We start from the raw sequence: 17,998 nt of genomic DNA, 5'->3' as shown, positions 1-17,998 counted from the left end.
GTGCAGAGGCTTCCTCTGGGATGAGGGGTCTGGGAGTAAGAGAGGTGCAGGCCCAGCTCTTACAAGGGAGACCTGGCCTGTGGTCAGAGGACTTCACACAGACTTGAGCGAAATCAGCCTACTCTCAGGCCATGGGGTGAATTACCGAGGAAAACAGAGCCAGGCCACTGCTCAGCCACTGACTGCAGAGCCCTGACCGGGCAGCAGGAAGGGCCCCTGCCAGACACCCAAATTCTTCATCTTTCTTAGTGTGTTCTTCTCTGGGGTTGGGTTGATGGCTGGAGTGGCTTATCTATCTCCCTACCCTTTGCTACCTGGCCTCCCTGCTTCAGGGGCCCTGCGGAGCCCTCTCCAAGACAGCCCAGCCCAGCATGGTGTAAATACATCACCTGCTGCCTCAAGGTCTTAGCCCAGCCCGGGCTGACAGTGTGTTGATGACCTCGTCATGTTGGAAATCCTAGATTCTTGAGCTAAGTGGAAGTGTTCTTGGGGGAGGCAGGAGATGGAATGGCTGTGTCAGCCTCCGCACCTGCTGGCAGCTCCGCCACAGATGTTTGGCACCGTCTGTCCTGGTCTGCGCCATGGAGAAAACATCCAAGGCGGTAGAGAACAGTCCAGCTTCAGTATCTGGAACCCAGGGGGGCTTAGTTCTGGGGTGGAAGTTAGTAAATCTCACGGGAGAGTCAGTGAGACTTCCCTGAGACAGACACCTGGAATGGGGCTTTGAAGGCTGAGGAGCCAGGAGGAGTTTGCTAGGCCGAACGAAGGGGGTCGGGTGGTGGGTGGTGAGTGCACAGCAGCACGGGATTAACACACGTGCAAGCACAGAGGGGCAAAGTGAAATGGTTCCGCTGGGGTGGGTGGTGAGGCGGCTTCCGTTTGCAGCAGGCCTTGAATCAGGATGTTGAGGGCCTTGAATCGGCATGTTGAGGGCCTTGAATCGGGATGTTGAGGGACTTGAATCGGGATGTTGACAAAACCGCACTCATTGTGACTGGGGGCCTCCACATCCCTACTCTTCCTGGCTGGGCTGCCTGAATGAGTTCATGACCCATTCAGGTTGGGGGAGAGGGGCTCCTTTCTACATCACCCACCAGTCAGTTGAACTCTGGGGCAGCACAACCACCGCAGCTCTCCCCTCCCTGGTGCTGCTGGGCACAGCCAGCATTGGGTTCCTCCAAGGACTCCCTTCCATCTGCCCAACTGGGAGGCCTCTGGGCTCCAAAGTGAAGGTGTCATGCAGCTGCTGGGCCTGGGCTGATGGTAAGCAAAGTGCTACCCGCATTTCCACCTGGGGGGCACATGGCTGTCTTGGTCCGAGTTTCTGGCCCCTTTTGAGCCATGAGCAGCCTGGTTCCTGGGAACAAGGAATGTGAAAAACTGGGCAAGGTAGCATCCAGTCAGGATAGTAAGGCAGACCTGCAGGCCAGAGGCAGTCAGGAGGGGCGGGCATCCCGCCTGGGCAGGCCCGAGCAGTCCCTCACCTAATGCTGGTCCTCGGATTCCTGCAGCCACCCCAAGAAGCAGGGCCCACCCCACTCCCAGTCCCTGCCCAGCCTGGGCTTGCAGCCACCTGCACACATCCACCTCTTGGGTTGTATTCGGTTTAACTTACAGCTTGGGACTTCAGGGCAAAAGGGTAGGAATGTATGCAAATGAACAAGCAGATTTATGCAAACAGAATTGGAAGGGCCCAGCCCTTTTCTGTTCTTCAATTCCAAGGGCTAAGTCCACAGGTAATTAGGGAGGGCTTCTTGGAGGAGGTAAGCCTCACAGTTCGTTGAATTTAGGGAAGCCCAAAGGGGAAGGAAAAGACATGGAGGTGAACAGCCTTTGCAGTCTCCAGATTTCCAGCAGGCTTAAATAATGGCGTTTTCATATCCCTGCCACATTGGGTGACCAGCCCTTGCTTGGGTGGATAGTGATCTGACTTGGGCTGGTAATTAGCCCATATTTTTAGTTCATGGGCAATTCTCAATGGTAACTGGGTCTATTAAACTTGATTCAGATATGACAGCTTAAATTGTAAACAGCTGCGAAGAGTTTCATACTTAATTACCATATTTAAGTTTTGCCATAAAGTGCCTGTACTTCCATCAAAAATGTAAATGTTGGAGACATTCAAATGAGGTTTTATACTTTTGTGAAGTTTAATTGGCACGGATCCATCAGTTTGTTTAGGAATTTTAAATATTTTTTTTAAAGGAGTTTTAAAGGCAGTGGCCACAGGTCCGTCTCTCAATTAAATTGAGTTGTCTGGGGGAGGGCAGGGAGTGGGGCTGAAGCTGGTAAGGCCTGAACTTGTTGTGAACTTGAAAGAGGCTGGTGCTTTCTTCTCTCAGCCAGGGCTTCAGAAGGAAGCTAGATGTTTCCGGCTGTAGCTGCGAACTCTGGGACTTCCACTCCCAGAAGCTGAGTTGATTAACCCTGGACTGGAATGGCTGAGAGAGCAAGGTGTTGAGATGAATATGGGCTGGGGATAGGTCCTGGCTGGAATGAGGCCTGCCCCTCAGATGAATATAATTCACCCAGCATTGTTGCCACCTCTGGGAGGCTTTGGCCCGCTCCAGAGGGCGGGGGTGTTCAGACTGATTCTTGCTTTTAGGGTGCACACAGCTGGGGGAAACACAGGCAGGGGAGCCAGTGACACTTTCACATGCATGGTGCCAGAGGGAGGTGGGTGGGGCTAGAGGAGTCTGGGGCTGGTGATAGGAGAGAGGTGGTGACAGATATCTGAGCCCGGTTTGGAGGGGTGTGGGGGGAGTTCCCCCCGGGTGAAGGGCCGAGGTGTGGCCCTTCCTTACAGGTGGGTATAGCACTGACCGGTTTTGGTCCCCGGGCCTTCATTGACATCTTGCTTCTATCAGGAAATTGACAAGCCTTCTACTCTGTGGGATCCAGTTATAAACCCTGGCATAGTCCCAACAGGAACCTAACTTTCACCTCTCTGGCTGTGGCTCATTTGGGGCAATGGCTGGGCCCTTCCAATTCTGGCATTTCTGTTCTCCAATTCCAAGGGCTAAGTTAAGTCCACAGGTAATTAGGAAGGGCTTGGAGGAAGTAAGCCTCACAGTTCATTGAATTTAGGGAAGCCCAAAGGGGAAGGAAAAGACATGGAGGTGAGCAGCCTTTGCAGGCAGGGGCCCTAGAGTGAGGGTGAGAACTTTGGTGGGACCAGAGATGGTAAAGATGAAGCCCCTACTGCCTCTGCGAGGCTGTGGCCTTATGACACGCCAGGCTGCTTTGGAGACCTGGGAAGGGCCAGGACCCTTCTCTGCCCAGGAGGCATTCCAGAGCCTGGGATGGAGCTGCAGAAGCTGCAGGGAGGGAGCCAGGGGTCCTGGCCTGGAGTCCCCAGCCCTCCAGTGCAGACTTGCTCTGCCCTGGCTGACGCTGCACCCCTCCCCATCCCCACTTCCTGTTTTCAGGCACAGGCTGTTACCCTCACCGTAGCCCAGGCCTTCAAAGTCGCCTTTGAGTTTTGGCAGGTGTCCAAGGAAGGTGAGACTTTGCATCTACATTGTGGGTGTGGTGGGAGGTGGGGAGACACGTGAAGGCCCTGGGGTCAGACCTGGACGGACTTCCTGCTTTATCACCCACCTGACTTGTGACTGTGAGCGGGTCCCTTCACCGCTCGGACTCTCAGTTTTCCCATTTGAAAAATGGGAACAGCTGTCTCCCTCCCCAAGGGTGCTTGTGAGGATTAACTGACATCCGAAAGGTTTCTTTCCTCCTGGCTGGAAACCTGAAACTGTCCTCTGAGATTGGCCACAGCTAATCACCCCTGCCCGGTGATTGCTGGGGACGGAGTGCTGGGGTCTGAGGCTCCAACATGTTGTGCCTTCATCCTGCAGAGAAAGAGAAGAGGGACAAAGCCAGCCAAGAGGGAGGGGATGTCCTGGGGGTCCGCCGAGACTGCACCCCCGCCTTGAAGAGCTGTGAGTCCTGACAGGGAAGCGGGGTTCTGCCGTGGGGTGTTGGGGTTGTGCTTCACCAGGGGGTCCCGCTCCTGCCTGGGCTGGGGCAGCCTCTTGGTTTTCCACTTTTGTTTTGTTAGATAAATAATACACGTTCATTACAGATTAATTAGAAAATGTAGATAAGGGGAAGAAATAACTCATTTTAGTACATTTTCTTCTAGAGATATATCCCTATGCAAATATATAAATATGTGTCTACCTTTGTATATACTTAACATACTGTTGTGTGGTTGCTTAAGAAAACTTAACTATTGTGAATACAAAAGTTTCAGTCTAAGCCATTAGTCAGGTTCTCACTCTGTGGGCAGCTGTGCATTTGCCGTGGGGAGGTGCCAGGGCTGGGCTCTGCTAGGAAGCCTGGGCAAGGCCACATCAGAGGGGAGGGTCAGGGCCAGGACAGCCCAGGAGGGGGCCAGGAAGGAAGAGGCTGATCTCCCACTGACAACCTGACCGGATCCCTCACAGTGGTCGCCACTGGGAACCTGCTGGACTTAGAGGAGACGGCTAAGGCCCCGCTGTCCACGGTCAGCGCCAACACCACCAACGTGGACGAGGTGCCACGGCCACAAGCCTTGAGTGGCAGCAGTGTTGTCTGGGTGAGTGGTTGTGTGGCCAGCAGATTGGTGATCCTCAGCCTGACCTCTGGGCAAGCCTTGGGCTGCTCCAGGGACCAGGCCCTGGGACCCGTGACTTGTGGGCCTCTGGGAGGACCAGACCCAGCCCGGTAGTGCCCAGGCCCAGGATGGGGAATAAACAATGTCCCTTTTGAACCTGAGGCTGCGTCCCCAACAAGCTTGGCTCCCAGCACAGCTGTCTCCTCACAATGCTTGGCCTCTTGGCCTGAGCGTCCACGGCTCTGCCCACCACAAGACCAGCCAAAGGCGCCCTTGTTCTTGGCGTGGCAGAGCTCGCTGCTGACACCCCTCCCCCTCAGCTGCCTGAATGAGGACCCAGAGACTTGGGCAGTCACCAGCTTGGTCCCTGACTCCCTCAGGGACTCAGGACAAGCCCCCTGACCTCTCTGTCTCAACTTTTTCATCTCAGTGAGGGTGATGACCTCTGCCAACAGAATCTCCCCGAGGAACCTGAAATTTTAATTTTTCATTTGGAAATAATTTCAGACTGTGTTATAAAAGTAGTACAAAGAATTCCTGTTCACCCTTCATCCAGATTCCCCAATTTTTAACATCCTGCATAACCACATTACAGTGGTCAGAATCAGGAAACAAACACGATACCATGCGGTTGTGTATAATCTGTAGAACTTACACGTTTCTCCAGGTGACCCTCCGGTGTCCTGTTTCTGGCCCAGGATCCATTGCAGAATCACATGTTAACTTGTCTCTTTAATTTTTAAAAATCTGGGTACTGGGAGTTCCCCAGGTGTCCCTTGAGCCTGTTCTCTGCTGTTCAGGAACTACCCTTGCCACTTGCCCATCCTCACCAGCAGGCCATGGAGGGACCTCACCCATCGCTCTTCCACTGAGGCTATGGGACTCCTGGCATCAGTTATCCCTCATGAGCTTGGAATTTTGGCTTGGCTTTTGGAAATAAATGAAGGCAAGAAAACTTCCTTCCCCACCCTCTTCCTTTTGGAATTTGAAAGCCATAGAAATTATCAGGTCCAACGCTCTCCTCTTACGGAAGGACAAGCTGAGTTTCAAAGAGGAGCAGTGACTTGCCCAAGGTCTCGTGGGCAGGTAGCAGTGGAGCAGGGCACTGAACCCACCTGGGTCTCCAGACACTCTAGGACATGCCCTTTCTCCTCTCCCACGTCTCCAGCTTTGGGTCCTTGGGCTGAGATGCTGGCAATGCACCCAGGCAGGAGGCCTGCCTGAGCCCATGCCTCTAGGCGCCCACCTTGAGCTTGTGTCCTGAGTCTCCCTGTAGCTTACCCAGGGCTGGGACAAGCTCCAGCTGTGAGCGTGGGCTCCCCCAAACAGAGTTCTTATCTCCTGCTTTGTTTTCCCCAAGGAGCTGGATGATGGCCTGGATGAAGCGTTTTCAAGGTAACGTGAGCTTCCTGTGCTGGACGGTGGGGTTGGCGTGCGTGGGCTGGCCCTGCCACCCTTTCCCCTGGGGATAAGAACACAAGCGGCCGGGCACGGTGGCTCAAGCCTGTAATCCCAGCACTTTGGGAGGCCGAGATGGGCGGATCACGAGATCAGGAGATTGAGACCATCCTGGCTAACACGGTGAAACCCCGTCTCTACTCAAAAGAATACAAAAAACTAGCCGGGCAAGGTGGCAGGCGCCTGTAGTCCCAGCTACTCGGGAGGCTGAGGCAGGAGAATGGCGTGAACCCAGGAGGCGGAGCTTGCAGTGAGCTGAGATCCGGCCACTGCACTCCAGCCTGGGCGACAGAGCGAGACTCTGTCTCAAAAAAAAAAAAAAAAAAAAAAAACCACAAGCCACTCGGACCCCTCCAGAGCAACAGACCCATCCCTCCACTCAAATGCTTCCAGGGGCAGGGAGCCGACTGTCTGGGGAGGGAACCCCTTCCAATGTTGTCCAGAGCTGTTAGAAAGTTCTTACTGTTGAGTCAAAAACTATTCCTGGTGACTGCTCTGCCTCAGTCTGAGCTGAGCGAAACACACTGCAGCTCAAGTTGATTTCCTCCGCCTGGCTTGGCCTTCAAAAAGGGGCGGTTTTTTTAACAGGCTTTGCTCTCCAGAGGTCTGCATTTATGAAAAAGGGAAGGGAGAAAGTGCTTAATGAAGCTGTGGACTGTTCCACAGCGGGGAAGGTCAGGCACAGTGGGGAGGTGTTTTGGTAAAGCCTGAGGGTGGTGGCATTTCCCTATTTTCCCAGGGGCCATCCTTGTGGTCCCCTGCAGCTTGGGGACATGCCACTGAGAAGGCTGTGGCTGAGGAGAGGCCTGGGCAGGTCAGGGTTCCGAGCCCTGGGTCCCCGTCTGTCAGGCCTCCCTTTCTCCCTTGAGACCCTCAGCAGCCTCCTACAGCCCTCCCACATCAGGGGCTTTGTTTGGGGTTGCGGTCCGTGATTTTTGGTCCAGCGAGTGGGGACAGAGTCAGGGTCTTTGCCCTCCTGCTTCCTCCTTCCTCTTCCTTGCCTCCTCCTTGCCAGGGACTGGTGGAAACCCCTTGGTCCAGCCTGGGGCGAGGGCGACACCTTCCTGCCTCACTGGCTGACTAAACCCGCCCTCTGAAGAAAATCTTTCACACACTGTTTCATCTTTCCACACTGTTTTGAGCATTGTGTGCCCTTTATTAACAATTTTGAAAATCAGCAAAGCGTTAAACAGAAAGTAACACCATCCCATAATCCCACAGCTCAGAGTTTTGGGCTTAATTCATGCTAATCCTATACATATACATTATTTTGCATTGATCAGCTCATCGTATTTGCATTTTGGGATCCTGATTTTTCACTTAACAGCATTGTGTCAGAAGCATTGCTCCAGGCTGTTAAAAACTCCTCGTAAACACCCCTTCCATTGACTGCCTAACATTCTCCTAAGGGAAGCGTCTGTAATTTACTTGACTCTCCCCTATTCTTTTGGACACGTAGGTTGTCTCCCTTTGTAAATTTATTTTTCGAACAGCACGGTGTTGACACAGTTATAGCCAAAGAATCTTCCGTGTTCCCTCCCACAGCTTGTTCCCCACCCCACACCACCCCTGCCGCTCCCTTTACCAGCACTGCCCCTTCTCCTCTTTCCTGGGCATATCCTGACTGAGCTGGGCCACAGAGTGGGTGCTCTGGCCTCTCCTGGGGGTGGGTGCACCACTGGCTGCCCCAGACTTTTCTGAGCTGTTTGACTTTCAAGGGAGGTGCTTTGATCTGAGGCTCCTCCACCTCCACTGTACTTGGGGCTTCCTTTTTGGGCCACCTGCCCTGCTGTTCCCCACTGCTGCCTCCTCGCATCTGACCCTGGGGCCCGCCAGCCCTCACCCAGGCCCTCGGCTCACACAGCTCTGCCTTCCAGGCTTGCCCAGTCTCGGACGAACCCTCAGGTCCTGGACACTGGCCTGACAGCCCAGGACATCCATTACGCCCAGTGCCTCTCGCCTGTCGACTGGGACAAGCCTGACAGCAGCGGCCCAGAGCAGGATGACCTCTTCAGCTTCTGAGGGCCCGGGGCCAGCCGGACACAAGCGACCCTGACATCTGACGACCAAAGCCACCTGCTGCAGGGGAGCCGGCTCCGGAACCCACCCGCCACCTCTCCCAGCCCTCAGCACTGTCAGCCTGGAGATCAGAGCTGCAGCCAGTCAGGCAGGGGAGAGATTTTTTTTTTAAGCCCTGCTCTTTCTCTGAGAACCAAAAGATGCCTTGAATATTTATTCAGTGACTTCTGGCTTATGCTCGGAAGCCAGTCTGCGTCAGGCACGTCTCCTGCTGCATGATGTGTGCAGTGCTGCAGTCGGCTCCCGCTTGCTCTCCTGTAGCAAGCTCTGCCCTGGCTGTGGGTATCAGGACTGTGACCAAAGCATTTCTAGTCCCTTCACTCTCTCTCTAAGGACCCAAATTTCCCTGGGGGCATCCTGCTTTCTGAAAGCCGTTGGATTTCAGTGATTTTTTTCCCCTCACCCCCCAGCATAGGAGAGCACCCACAGCCTCAGAAGGGGAAGGTGTCCTCCTGCTCTCTTTCCTCAGGGCCCAGCAGGCGGGACTTGAGTCCTGGACCCCAGGCTTTTAGAGACTAAGGGGCAGCTCCTGACCAAAGACGATACAGCTTGGCACTTTAAAGCATTCACAGCAGGTGTGGCCCTGAGGGCTCCTCCATGGTGCTGCATTGAATCCAGCTTTCCTTCTGCCCTTCCTCCAGGAGAAGGGGCCCAAGGTCCCCGTGGATGGTCTCCACCTGTGCTTGGAACCAGTGTAACTGGCTGCTCCCCGCTCCCAGGGACTGACTGCGGGGATCATCTCTGACCGCCCTCCGTCGGGCCCCTCCCTGCCTTCTCCCCTGCACGCAAGGCTGTGCTCCTCCTCTGCTCTCTGTGTGTCCCTTTGAGTGTCTCTGCCCCGCCTCCCCATACTTCCTGGGATGATGTGTGAAACCTGACACCTAGATTTATTTGGAAATATTCTATGACCACTTTACAGACGAGGAAACTGAGGCCTCAAGCATGGCGGGGTAGAGTGAAGAGTAGAACCCAGGTCTGATGCCAAAGCTGCTTTCTTCTCTGCCTCCTCCTCACACAACTCACACCTCCTTTGCTTCTAGCTTTGTTGTCCTCCCAGGAACCAAAAAACCCCAGCTATTTTCTGACCAAAATGTGTTTCATAACAAACCATCTGGTGCCTTTCCACACAGAACTGGCAGGAGCCCCGTGTCCTGCTAGCTGTCTCTCTTGTTGATTTCCGTGAAAATGCAGTGTTTGAAGTCTGCTCATCCCGAGGGTGAAACAAAATCCAACCCTGTCAGAATCGGGCTGTTCTCTTTGCTGACACTGTGACCCTGGGTCGGGACATACCAGCAGCAGTCTGTCTTTAGAATCTCTTTCCTTCCTCCCCTTTTGCCCCCGTGGGGCTCCCGGCATCCTGAAAGCCAGCAAAGCCTCCAGCATCTTTGCCATCCTGAGGTGCCTCCCAGTGGCCTGGCTTGTCTGAGCAAGTTTCATCAGCCCCAGGGAAAACCCAGCCCTCCTTAGAACCTCCTTACCTGGAGTAACCGGACACCTTAGATGGAGGTGCCTGAGGGTGGGGTGGGATTTGTAGGGTCATTATCAGAACAAGAGGATAACTTTCTTGCCCCAGCTCTGTAGCCACCTCCTTGGCATCAGCCTCTGTATTTGTCATAAGGTGGCGTGGGCGAGGCCTGACACAGGCCAGCCTTGGCACAGGGGGGGCCCGGGGTTCTGAGAAGCGCTGCCCTATGAGAGCCACACTGGCCTTCGTCTCCATCTCGTTGACGGGCTGTCCGTGTGCCTCCTGTGTGTCTGCAGACAAGTCTTGCTGTGCTTTATTTGTGAAAGTTTAATGAGGAAAAAACAAATAATAAATGTTCTCGTTTTGAAACGCAAGCAGCGCTCATCAGATGGAGTAGACCGGCAGCAGCGTCCGGCAGCTCCTGCCCTTTGGGGATGGCAGCAGCAGTGACTGCAGGCTGGGTGGGGCCACATGCCCAGGTGCAGCACTGAGCTGGGGGGTGATGGTCTTAGGTTCCCGGCGTTGAAGGCCCAGTGGGGCCCCCTTTTCAGCCAGCAGCTGGGTGTGTGTGTGATGAGGTCACCTCTGGATGACTCACGGAGGCCACACCAGGGATCTGGTGCATCAGCTGAAGTGTCTGTGAGCCTGGGCGGGGGACCCTGGCCAGGGGCTGTGAGTTCCCCACAATGTACATGAGGTTGTGTACGTGTCCACATGGGCGTTTTCCCCAGAGAGGATGTCCGTTATTTCCATCACTTTTTGGATCCGCAACACTTTTTCATTCCACAGCCTTGCTCCAGGCCGAACGTGGACTGGGCCTGGGTCTCAGTACTGGGGACAGGGGTCCAGGCGTCCCCCGATGGACTCAGGATGTGTCGTTTCAGTGTGTTGGGGGATGGTGGGAAGTATTTCAGTGTCTTGGGAGACTCAAGGTCTAGCCCTAGCTCTGCCACTTGGAAGCTGTGACGCTTGATCAGTCACCTCTTCTCTTAAGCCTTGATTTTCCCATCTGTGAAAATGGTGCAACGACCTCCCCGCTTTTACCACCCTGGGTTTTGTGTGACTCAGCGGTGACCATGATCACGTTGTTGGTAGAACACTTGTGCATTCAGGTTATCTCAGAGCCAAAGGCAATTGGAACTCAATATGTTTAACAATGGCAAAGTAAAATTGTTAGCAACTAGTGTTAACTGAGCTCTTGCTATGCGCCAAGGGCTGTGCCGAGCTCTGCACCATATCGGAACGGTTGTGCTGAGCCCAGATGGTGTTAGATGGCATTCGTTCCCGCTACTGCTGAGAGGAAGTAACGGGAGAGGAAGGCAGCTGTGCTTCCAGTGCCGGGCAGGGCCACAGCCAAGCCTCCGACCTGTGTGGCCCTCACCTCACCATGTCCTGGCCTCCCGGGAGCCCAGTCTGGCCATATGCTGCCTGAGGCCTCCTGTTGACCTGTGCGGTGACCTTCACAGAAGGACCACTGTTTTCAGGTTCTTTCAGCCACTCTCCGGAGACTCCCCTGCCCGTCAGCTATGGCTTGTGGGGGTCCCCTTGGGCATGTATCTCTTTATCCCTTTCAAACGGTGGTATTTTAAGTGTCCGGAACCCAGAGGCAGAGCCCTCATATCAGCATCAGGCCGACTCCTAGTGAATTCTCAATGGTTCGTGGATGACTTAAGAAATTCTCCCCTTTCTTCTTTCCCTCATAATCTGAAAAGACAGCCAACAAGTTCATCTTTCGGTTTAAATTTGGCCAATGTCTTTAGTCTCCGGATGTCTCGGATTATGAATCCTGAGCACCCGCCGTGTGCTCTTTCATGCGTAAGGGATGAAGCCGGGAGAACAAAGTCGCCTTTCAGATGTGATGTGACCTTCAGCTTCACTGGGTGCATGTTGGGATCTTCTCTCCCAGGAAGAGATCCTGTCCCATGTAAATCTCTCTGGGGACTTTTCAACAAGCCTGGCTAGGGAATCGGGGCAGATTTGCATCTGGGGTGCCGGCTTGGGGCCTGGTCTTCCTCCGGCCTCCTTCCCCTGACCATTCCCAGGTACTGATCAGAACAGGTGCCGGTTTGTATATTAAGAAGTAACCCAGCCAGGTGCGGTGGCTCACGTCTGTAATCCCAGCACTTTGGGAGGCCGAGGTGGGCAGATCACAAGATCAGGAGATCGAGACCATCCTGGCTAACACGGTGAAACCCCGTCTACTAAAAATACAAAAAAATTAGCTGGGTGTGGCAGCGGGCGCCTGTAGTCCCAGCTACTTGGGAGGCTGAGGCAGGAGAATGGTGTGAACCCAGGAGGCGGAGCTTGCAGTGAGCCGAGATGACGCCACTGAACTCCAGCCTGGGTGACAGCGAGACTCTGTCTCAAAAAATAAAAATAAAAGAAGTAATCCTTGGGCTTGTTAGGTCTTTTGCACCTAACACCAGTGATACCAGTCCTCGCAGCCTCACATGCTACCAGGTAGGTGGTCCTAGTCCCATTTTCCTGATGAGGCAGCTGAGGGTGAAGGAGGATCAACAAGTTGACCAAAGTCTCACATCCACTCGGGGATCTGGGATTTGAACCCTGCTCTGACTCCAGCGCTCCAGATTTCCACTGCACAGTGCCTCTCCGTGTAGATCAAGGTAAACCCCAACCGAGCTGCCGTGCCCTGCTCTGCCTCGCCAGCAGCCCCAGCTACCACGGAAGACACTGGAAGCTGCTGGCCAGTGGGTGTCTCCACAGGCAAGAGCTGACTTCCTAGCTAGACACCAGAACAGATCCCATCTCTTCCCCAGTGGCTGCCCTTTGGGGCCACTTCTCTGGACATGTCTAGTTTAGAACTCCACAGGGGTGTGTCTCATTGCATTGAGACCCTGCTTTGTCCCCAATGGCATTGCTCAGCCTGCCAGTGGGGCCCACAGTGAGTGTTGGTGCCCCTCAGAGAAGAAAGGCTTCCTCTGGGAGGTGAATGCCAGCCTCGGAAGGGCAGGAAAGGAGGGTGCACATCTTGAACACTAGCAGCATCCACACATACCAGCTAGTTTAAGCTGCTGCACAGCACCTGTGCCTGTAGGTATTGTTAGCTCATTTTAGAGATGATGATACCGAGGCCTGTGGAGGTTACATGATCGGCCAGCCTCACGCAGCTATTCGGCGGCAGGCCTGAGACCCAGAGCCTGTGTGTTCTCCACTGTGCTGGGTGGCTACCTCTGCAGGCCAGTTGGAACATTGGCAAATCAGGATGACCTTGCTTGCTTAGGAACTTCTGAACCCAGCGCAGAGTAACCTTAGCCAAGTGTCCAGCACAGAGGTACTGGATCAGATGGTGCGTTTGTGGCCAGGACAGATGTGGGCTGTGTCATGAATCCTTGTTGCCAGACAGCAATTCTGACTGCACCTGCTGAGCCCTGGCACAGCCTGTCTCAGAGTGACTGAGGTACAGCTGCCCTTGACCCCCTCGCAGTCCAGGGGTTGTAGTTCATGGCACCCTGGAAAGCTCCCGGGTATGGGCCGGGCTTGCACCAGGCCAGCGGGACATTGGAAGTCAGAGCTGAGGTATGGCAGCTGGGGAAGCCGGGGCAGGCTCCTAGAAGAGGGACTTATCCCTGGTGGGCCTCGAAGGAAGGGTAGAATGGTTGGCGACTGCATGTGCTAGCCTGGGAGCTCCTTGAGGACATGCCTGTCTGATTCGCCCCATGGCCTCAGTGCCCAGCCTACCACCTGGCACAGAGTGGCCATCAGTGAGTTCATCAGGAGGGGAGAACCAGCCTGGCTCCCATGAGAGCTGCGAGAAGGGGCAGCCCTGGCTCAGCAGGCGGCGCTGGAGCCCTGGAGCCTGGGGGTCCATTTTGCCAGCTGTCACATGCATCCTGTGACAGCTCCCCGGTGTGCACTGGGCTTAGGCACTCTGGGTCTCCATCACACACAGCCCGTGGCGTGGCACACCCATCCCGGTTTGGTAAAACGTATTGTGTGGTCCACCCTCTGCGCCGACTAAAGATCTTGGATTTCATGCTGTCTTCAAAGTAAGATTCTAGAATGTTAGTACTGGAAGAGCCCCTGATGGGTCCCAGCCCACCCACTGTGCTTATAATGGGGAGCTGAGGCCTGCAAAGGGCACAGGACTTGCCCGGGACTCACAGCAGTTAAGAGAGCTGGGATCTGAGCTGTATTTTCCACTGACTCCATGCCCAGTCCTCCATCCACTGGGGGAGAGGAGAGAGAAGTCTCGCTAGAAGGGGGCCACGCGCTTGCGGGGAACTGGATGTGATGATAACAAGAGGCTGGAGAAAGGACCTTGGTGGATTCTCGAGCATGTAATGAGCACCAGCTCATCATCCGTCTCTCCACTGTCCCCCTCAAGGGCCCCGAAGTCTCATCTGCCGCTCAGGCTGCTGGCCAGACGCCTAGAAGAGGGGGCATGGAGCTGCGGTTCTGAGTGCAGCCTCTGGGGCCACAGCAGTCAGGACTGGGTTTCAATCCCAGACGACCGCTTTTTAGCCGCAGAAACAACTTAGTAGCCTGTGTCTCAGTCTTCTCACCTGTTAAATAGGATAAAGGTGCAGTCCAAACAGAGGGGCTGCTTTGCGCGGCCGGGGGAGGTCAGATGGGGGTGGGGATGACCAATCTCTCCCGAGGGGTAAGGCCCACCCAGGGTAGCCGAGGTGGGGAGGAGACAGGTTGTGTCCTACCGGCTCCCCTGATGCACCCAGGTGCACACTCAGGCCCGCCACGTTGAGACCACCACATTGTGCCCTCAGGAAAAACTCAACAAACTCCACGGCCTAGCCAGGAAAGCATTCCAGTCTAGCTGTTCCAGTAGGAAGGTATTTAGTGAAGAGCGCCAGATCACAAAAGCCCTGGCAGGGTGAGGGTGCAGGTGGTCCCTGCAGGGGCTCAGGGATCTGGCGGCTGCTGCCCCTGTAGGTCCCGGTGGCTGCATCCCAGGGCAGAGCTGGCCTGAAGCTGCTGACAACAGAAGTTGGGAAGAGGTGGTTTGCAGACATCCAGCCCCTGTGGCTCAGGAGGGCACAGGGAAGGGAAGGGAAATGGTGCTGAGATGCAGCAGACCCTCTGGCACCCCACCACCCCAACACTGTTGGGGGGCAGGGAGGGTAAAAGAAGCTGGGAGAGGTTAGCCCCAAGAAAACCTGGCTGCCACACTGTGTCAGGAGCTATGCCGAGGCTTTGCACACATTATCATGTAAGCCTTAGGATAGCAACGTGAGGCGGTGAACTGATCTGATTGAGATGTGAAAAGCTAGGATAGCACCCCAGGGCTGTTTCATATGGGTGGGGCCTGCTCCTGCCTCTCCCTGAGCCAGGCTTGGGTCAAGGGTCATTCATCCAATGCCCAGCAATTGAGTGCCCACTACATGCCAGGATGCATGCCAGGCGCCTGGAACATGGCAGCAAACAAAACAGCAGAAATCCCCATCCTCATGGAGCTGATACTCCTCCAAATATGTATAAATATGTATAAATATGTGAAAATAAGTGTGGTGTAAGCACTTCGAAGGAAAAAGGGCAGGGGAGGGGACGGGAGTGGCCTGGCCAGACGTGCTGCTCCACCTGGGGTGGTCGACGGCGTTGGACAGAGCCCTGGAGGAGGTAGGGAGGCCCGAGAGAAAGGCACTTGAGAGGGCAAAAAGCAAGCACAAAGCCCCAGGATTGCAGTTTGGAATGTGCCAAGGGCAGGAGGAGGTCTGCGGCTGGAGAAGAAGGAGGAAGGAGGTGAGCTGGGAAATGGGCTCAGAGCAGGCACAGCGCCTGGACCAGAGGGCAGTGGCAAGGCTCAGACCTGCTGTGCAGGGCTCAGTGTGGGGTCTCGAGGACACGAAGGCTGCACAGCCAGGGGCAATGCAGAGACGGAGGCTCTCGGAGAGTGAGGCTGTCATCCAGGGTCGGACCCAAGAGAGAGCAACCTCCGGGCTTGCAAGGGGGCAGGTGGAAGGTTGGAAAGGCAACCCCGTGTCTTCCCGCTCTGTTGTCCAATTAGGAGCTTCCAGGTTTGTTGAAGAAAAGGATGTGTGCGTGGCCAGTGGCCTGGGTTTGGTGGTGGTCCCAAGTCTGTGTGTCGGGAGTCCTGTGGGTGTCTGTAGGCCTCTGGCAGTGGCCTGAGTCAGAGATTGATGTATCCCCGTGTGATGTGGAGGGCTGGTGTCTCTTTGTTCCTGCCAACCATGTGAAAGGCTGATGTGCCGAGTGTTCTGGGCATGCTATATCATTTCTCTGGGTGTGTGTGAGTGGGACTGTGTATGTGCCAGGGGCGTGTAGACCTGCAGGTCTGTACATGAGTTGAGGGTGAGAGGTCTGTGTGTTTCCTTGTGCATGTCCGTGGGTTCCTGCTTGTCCATAGTGGGCAGCAGTGAGGGGTGTTTTTGACTTTGGCCTGTCACTGTCTGGGTCATGCTGGCTTGACATTCCACAACTCAGCTCTAGTTCTTGCGATGAATCGAAACAGACAGCCCCAGGACCCAGTAGGACTGGCCTGTGCCTCTTGGGGACTTGGGTTCAGGGTCTGCTCCCCGGGCATCTTGGGGAGGTAAGGAAGACTTACTGTCCCGGTCCCCAGATGCAACGCTTTAAACCCAGAGACCCTCCTTTCTGGGTCACAAGGCTGGACCAGGGCTCTCACCACCCGGCTGGGAAGACTCTATGATGTTTGAGCCTTGCCAGCCCCAAGGAAGAGTCAGACCCCTAAACCTGGGGGCCTCCTGGGAAGGCCAGGACTCCGGCACTGTGGAAAGAGCACAGAGTTAGAAGTCAGAAGTACCTGAGTTACAATCCCATTTCTGGCCAGGCATAGGGGCTCACGCTTGTAATCCAAGCACTTTGGGAGGCTAAGGCAGGTGGATCGCTACAGTCCAGGAATTTGAGACCAGCGTGAGCAACATGGAGAAACCCTGTCTCTACAAAAAATACAAAACAAAACAAAGCAAAACAAAAAACCCCCCAAAAAAAACAAGCCGAGTGTAGTGGCATGCACTGGTAGTCCCAGCTACTCAGGAAATTGAGGTGGGAAGATCGCTTGTGCCTGTGAAGTTGAGGCTGCATGAGCTGTGATTGCACCACTGCACTCCAGTCTGGGCCACAGAATGAGACCCTGTCTAAAACAAACAAACAAACAAACAAACACTTGCTCTGTCATTTCCTAGTTCCAAAACTTTAGTCAAATGGCTGCTCAGTTTCCTTATCTGCAGAGGCAGGACTGGCCTCTTGGACCTAGTGTGGAGATTAAATGAGCACTGACTACATACCCAGCCCTGGGCTGAGAGCTTTGCACAAACCACCCCATTGCCTCCTCATGATAACCATGGAATGGGTACTGGCCCCATTTTGCAGAAGAGCAGACTGAGGCCCAGAGAGGCGGTGTGAGTTGCCCATGGTCATTCAGCTGGGAATGAGCAGAGCCTGGATTTGAACCAGGCAGCCTGACTTCAAAAGTAGCAGTACGAGGCTGGGTGCGGTGGCTCATGCCTGTAATCCCAGCACTTTAGGAGATGGAGGTGGGCGGATAACTTGAGGTCAGGAGTTCGAGACCAGCCTGGCCAACATGGTGCAACCTTGTCTCTACTAAAAATACAAAAAAAAAAAAAAAATTAGCTGGGTGTGGTGGCACATGCCTATAATCCCAGCTACTCAGGAGGCTGAGGCAGGAAGATCGCTTGAATCCAGGAGGCAGAGGTTGCAGTGAGCTGAGATTGTGCCACTGCACTCCAGCCTGGGTGACAGAGACTCCACCTCAAAAAAAGCAAAAGTAGGCCGGGCACGGTGGCTCACGCCTGTAATCCCAGCACTTTGGGAGGCCAAGGCAGGTGGATCATCTGAGGTCAGGAGTTCAAGACCAGCCTGACCAACATGGAGAAACCCCGTCTCTACTAAAAAATGCAAAATTAGCTGGGCGTGGAGGCGCATGCCTGTAATCCCAGCTACTTGGGAGGCTAAGGCAGGAGAATCGCTTGAACCCAGGAGGCAGAGGTTGCAGTCAGCCGAGATTGTGCCATTGCACTACAGCCTGGGCAACAAGAGTGAAACTCCGTCTCAAAAAAAAAAAAAAAAAAAAAAACCACACACACACAAAAACAAAAGTAGCAGCACGAGACAGTGAAAGGAAAGCAGAGCACCTGGCTTTGGGTACCTGGCTAGTGGTAGCTGTTACTACTGAGGCTCAGAGAGGTGAAGCAACTTGCCCCAGGCCACACAGCCAGGAAGGAACAGGGCCAAGATTTGAGGCTGGACCTAACCCAACACACCATCCACTTTCTCTTTCACAGAGGCTCTCTCCCACCCCATCTGGCCTGCCCTTCAGTGGAAACTGAGATCGGGCCCAGATTTGGGGTGGGACTTGGCTAAGGTCACACAGAAGCAGTCCTGCAGGCCCAGGGCTGCTGCTTCTTCAGAGAGCAGGGTTGAGGGGC

At 54.6% G+C, this 17,998-nt stretch overlaps 1 protein-coding gene across 11 annotated transcripts in view; it reads left to right on the top strand.

The window, feature by feature from the left end:
- LDLRAP1 (low density lipoprotein receptor adaptor protein 1) overlaps nucleotides 1-17,998 on the top strand; it is a 46,657-nt gene that overhangs the window by 15,024 nt on the left and 13,635 nt on the right. For 5 of the 11 annotated variants that reach the window (XR_012424387.1, XM_045377704.2, XM_045377710.2 and 2 more), the window contains 5 exons: nucleotides 3,429-3,501; nucleotides 3,855-3,938; nucleotides 4,446-4,576; nucleotides 5,955-5,989; nucleotides 7,930-9,970. The exons of 1 other annotated variant lie outside the window; for it this stretch is intronic. Coding sequence is in view for 8 of the 10 variants with exons in the window: in XM_045377704.2 (XP_045233639.2) it covers nucleotides 3,429-3,501; nucleotides 3,855-3,938; nucleotides 4,446-4,576; nucleotides 5,955-5,989; nucleotides 7,930-8,074 (468 nt within the window). In the remaining 2 variants the exon portion in view is untranslated. Of the gene's footprint in view, nucleotides 1-3,428; nucleotides 3,502-3,854; nucleotides 3,939-4,445; nucleotides 4,577-5,954; nucleotides 5,990-7,929; nucleotides 9,971-17,998 lie in introns of those variants that run through there. 5 more of the 11 variants (XR_012424388.1, XM_065527519.1, XM_074016496.1 and 2 more) reach the window with 2 other exon arrangements.

Source organism: Macaca fascicularis, chromosome 1 (genome assembly GCF_037993035.2).
Source record: "Macaca fascicularis isolate 582-1 chromosome 1, T2T-MFA8v1.1".
NCBI classification, from domain to species: Eukaryota; Metazoa; Chordata; class Mammalia; order Primates; family Cercopithecidae; genus Macaca; species Macaca fascicularis.
This window is presented reverse-complemented; position numbering and strand designations above follow the sequence as displayed.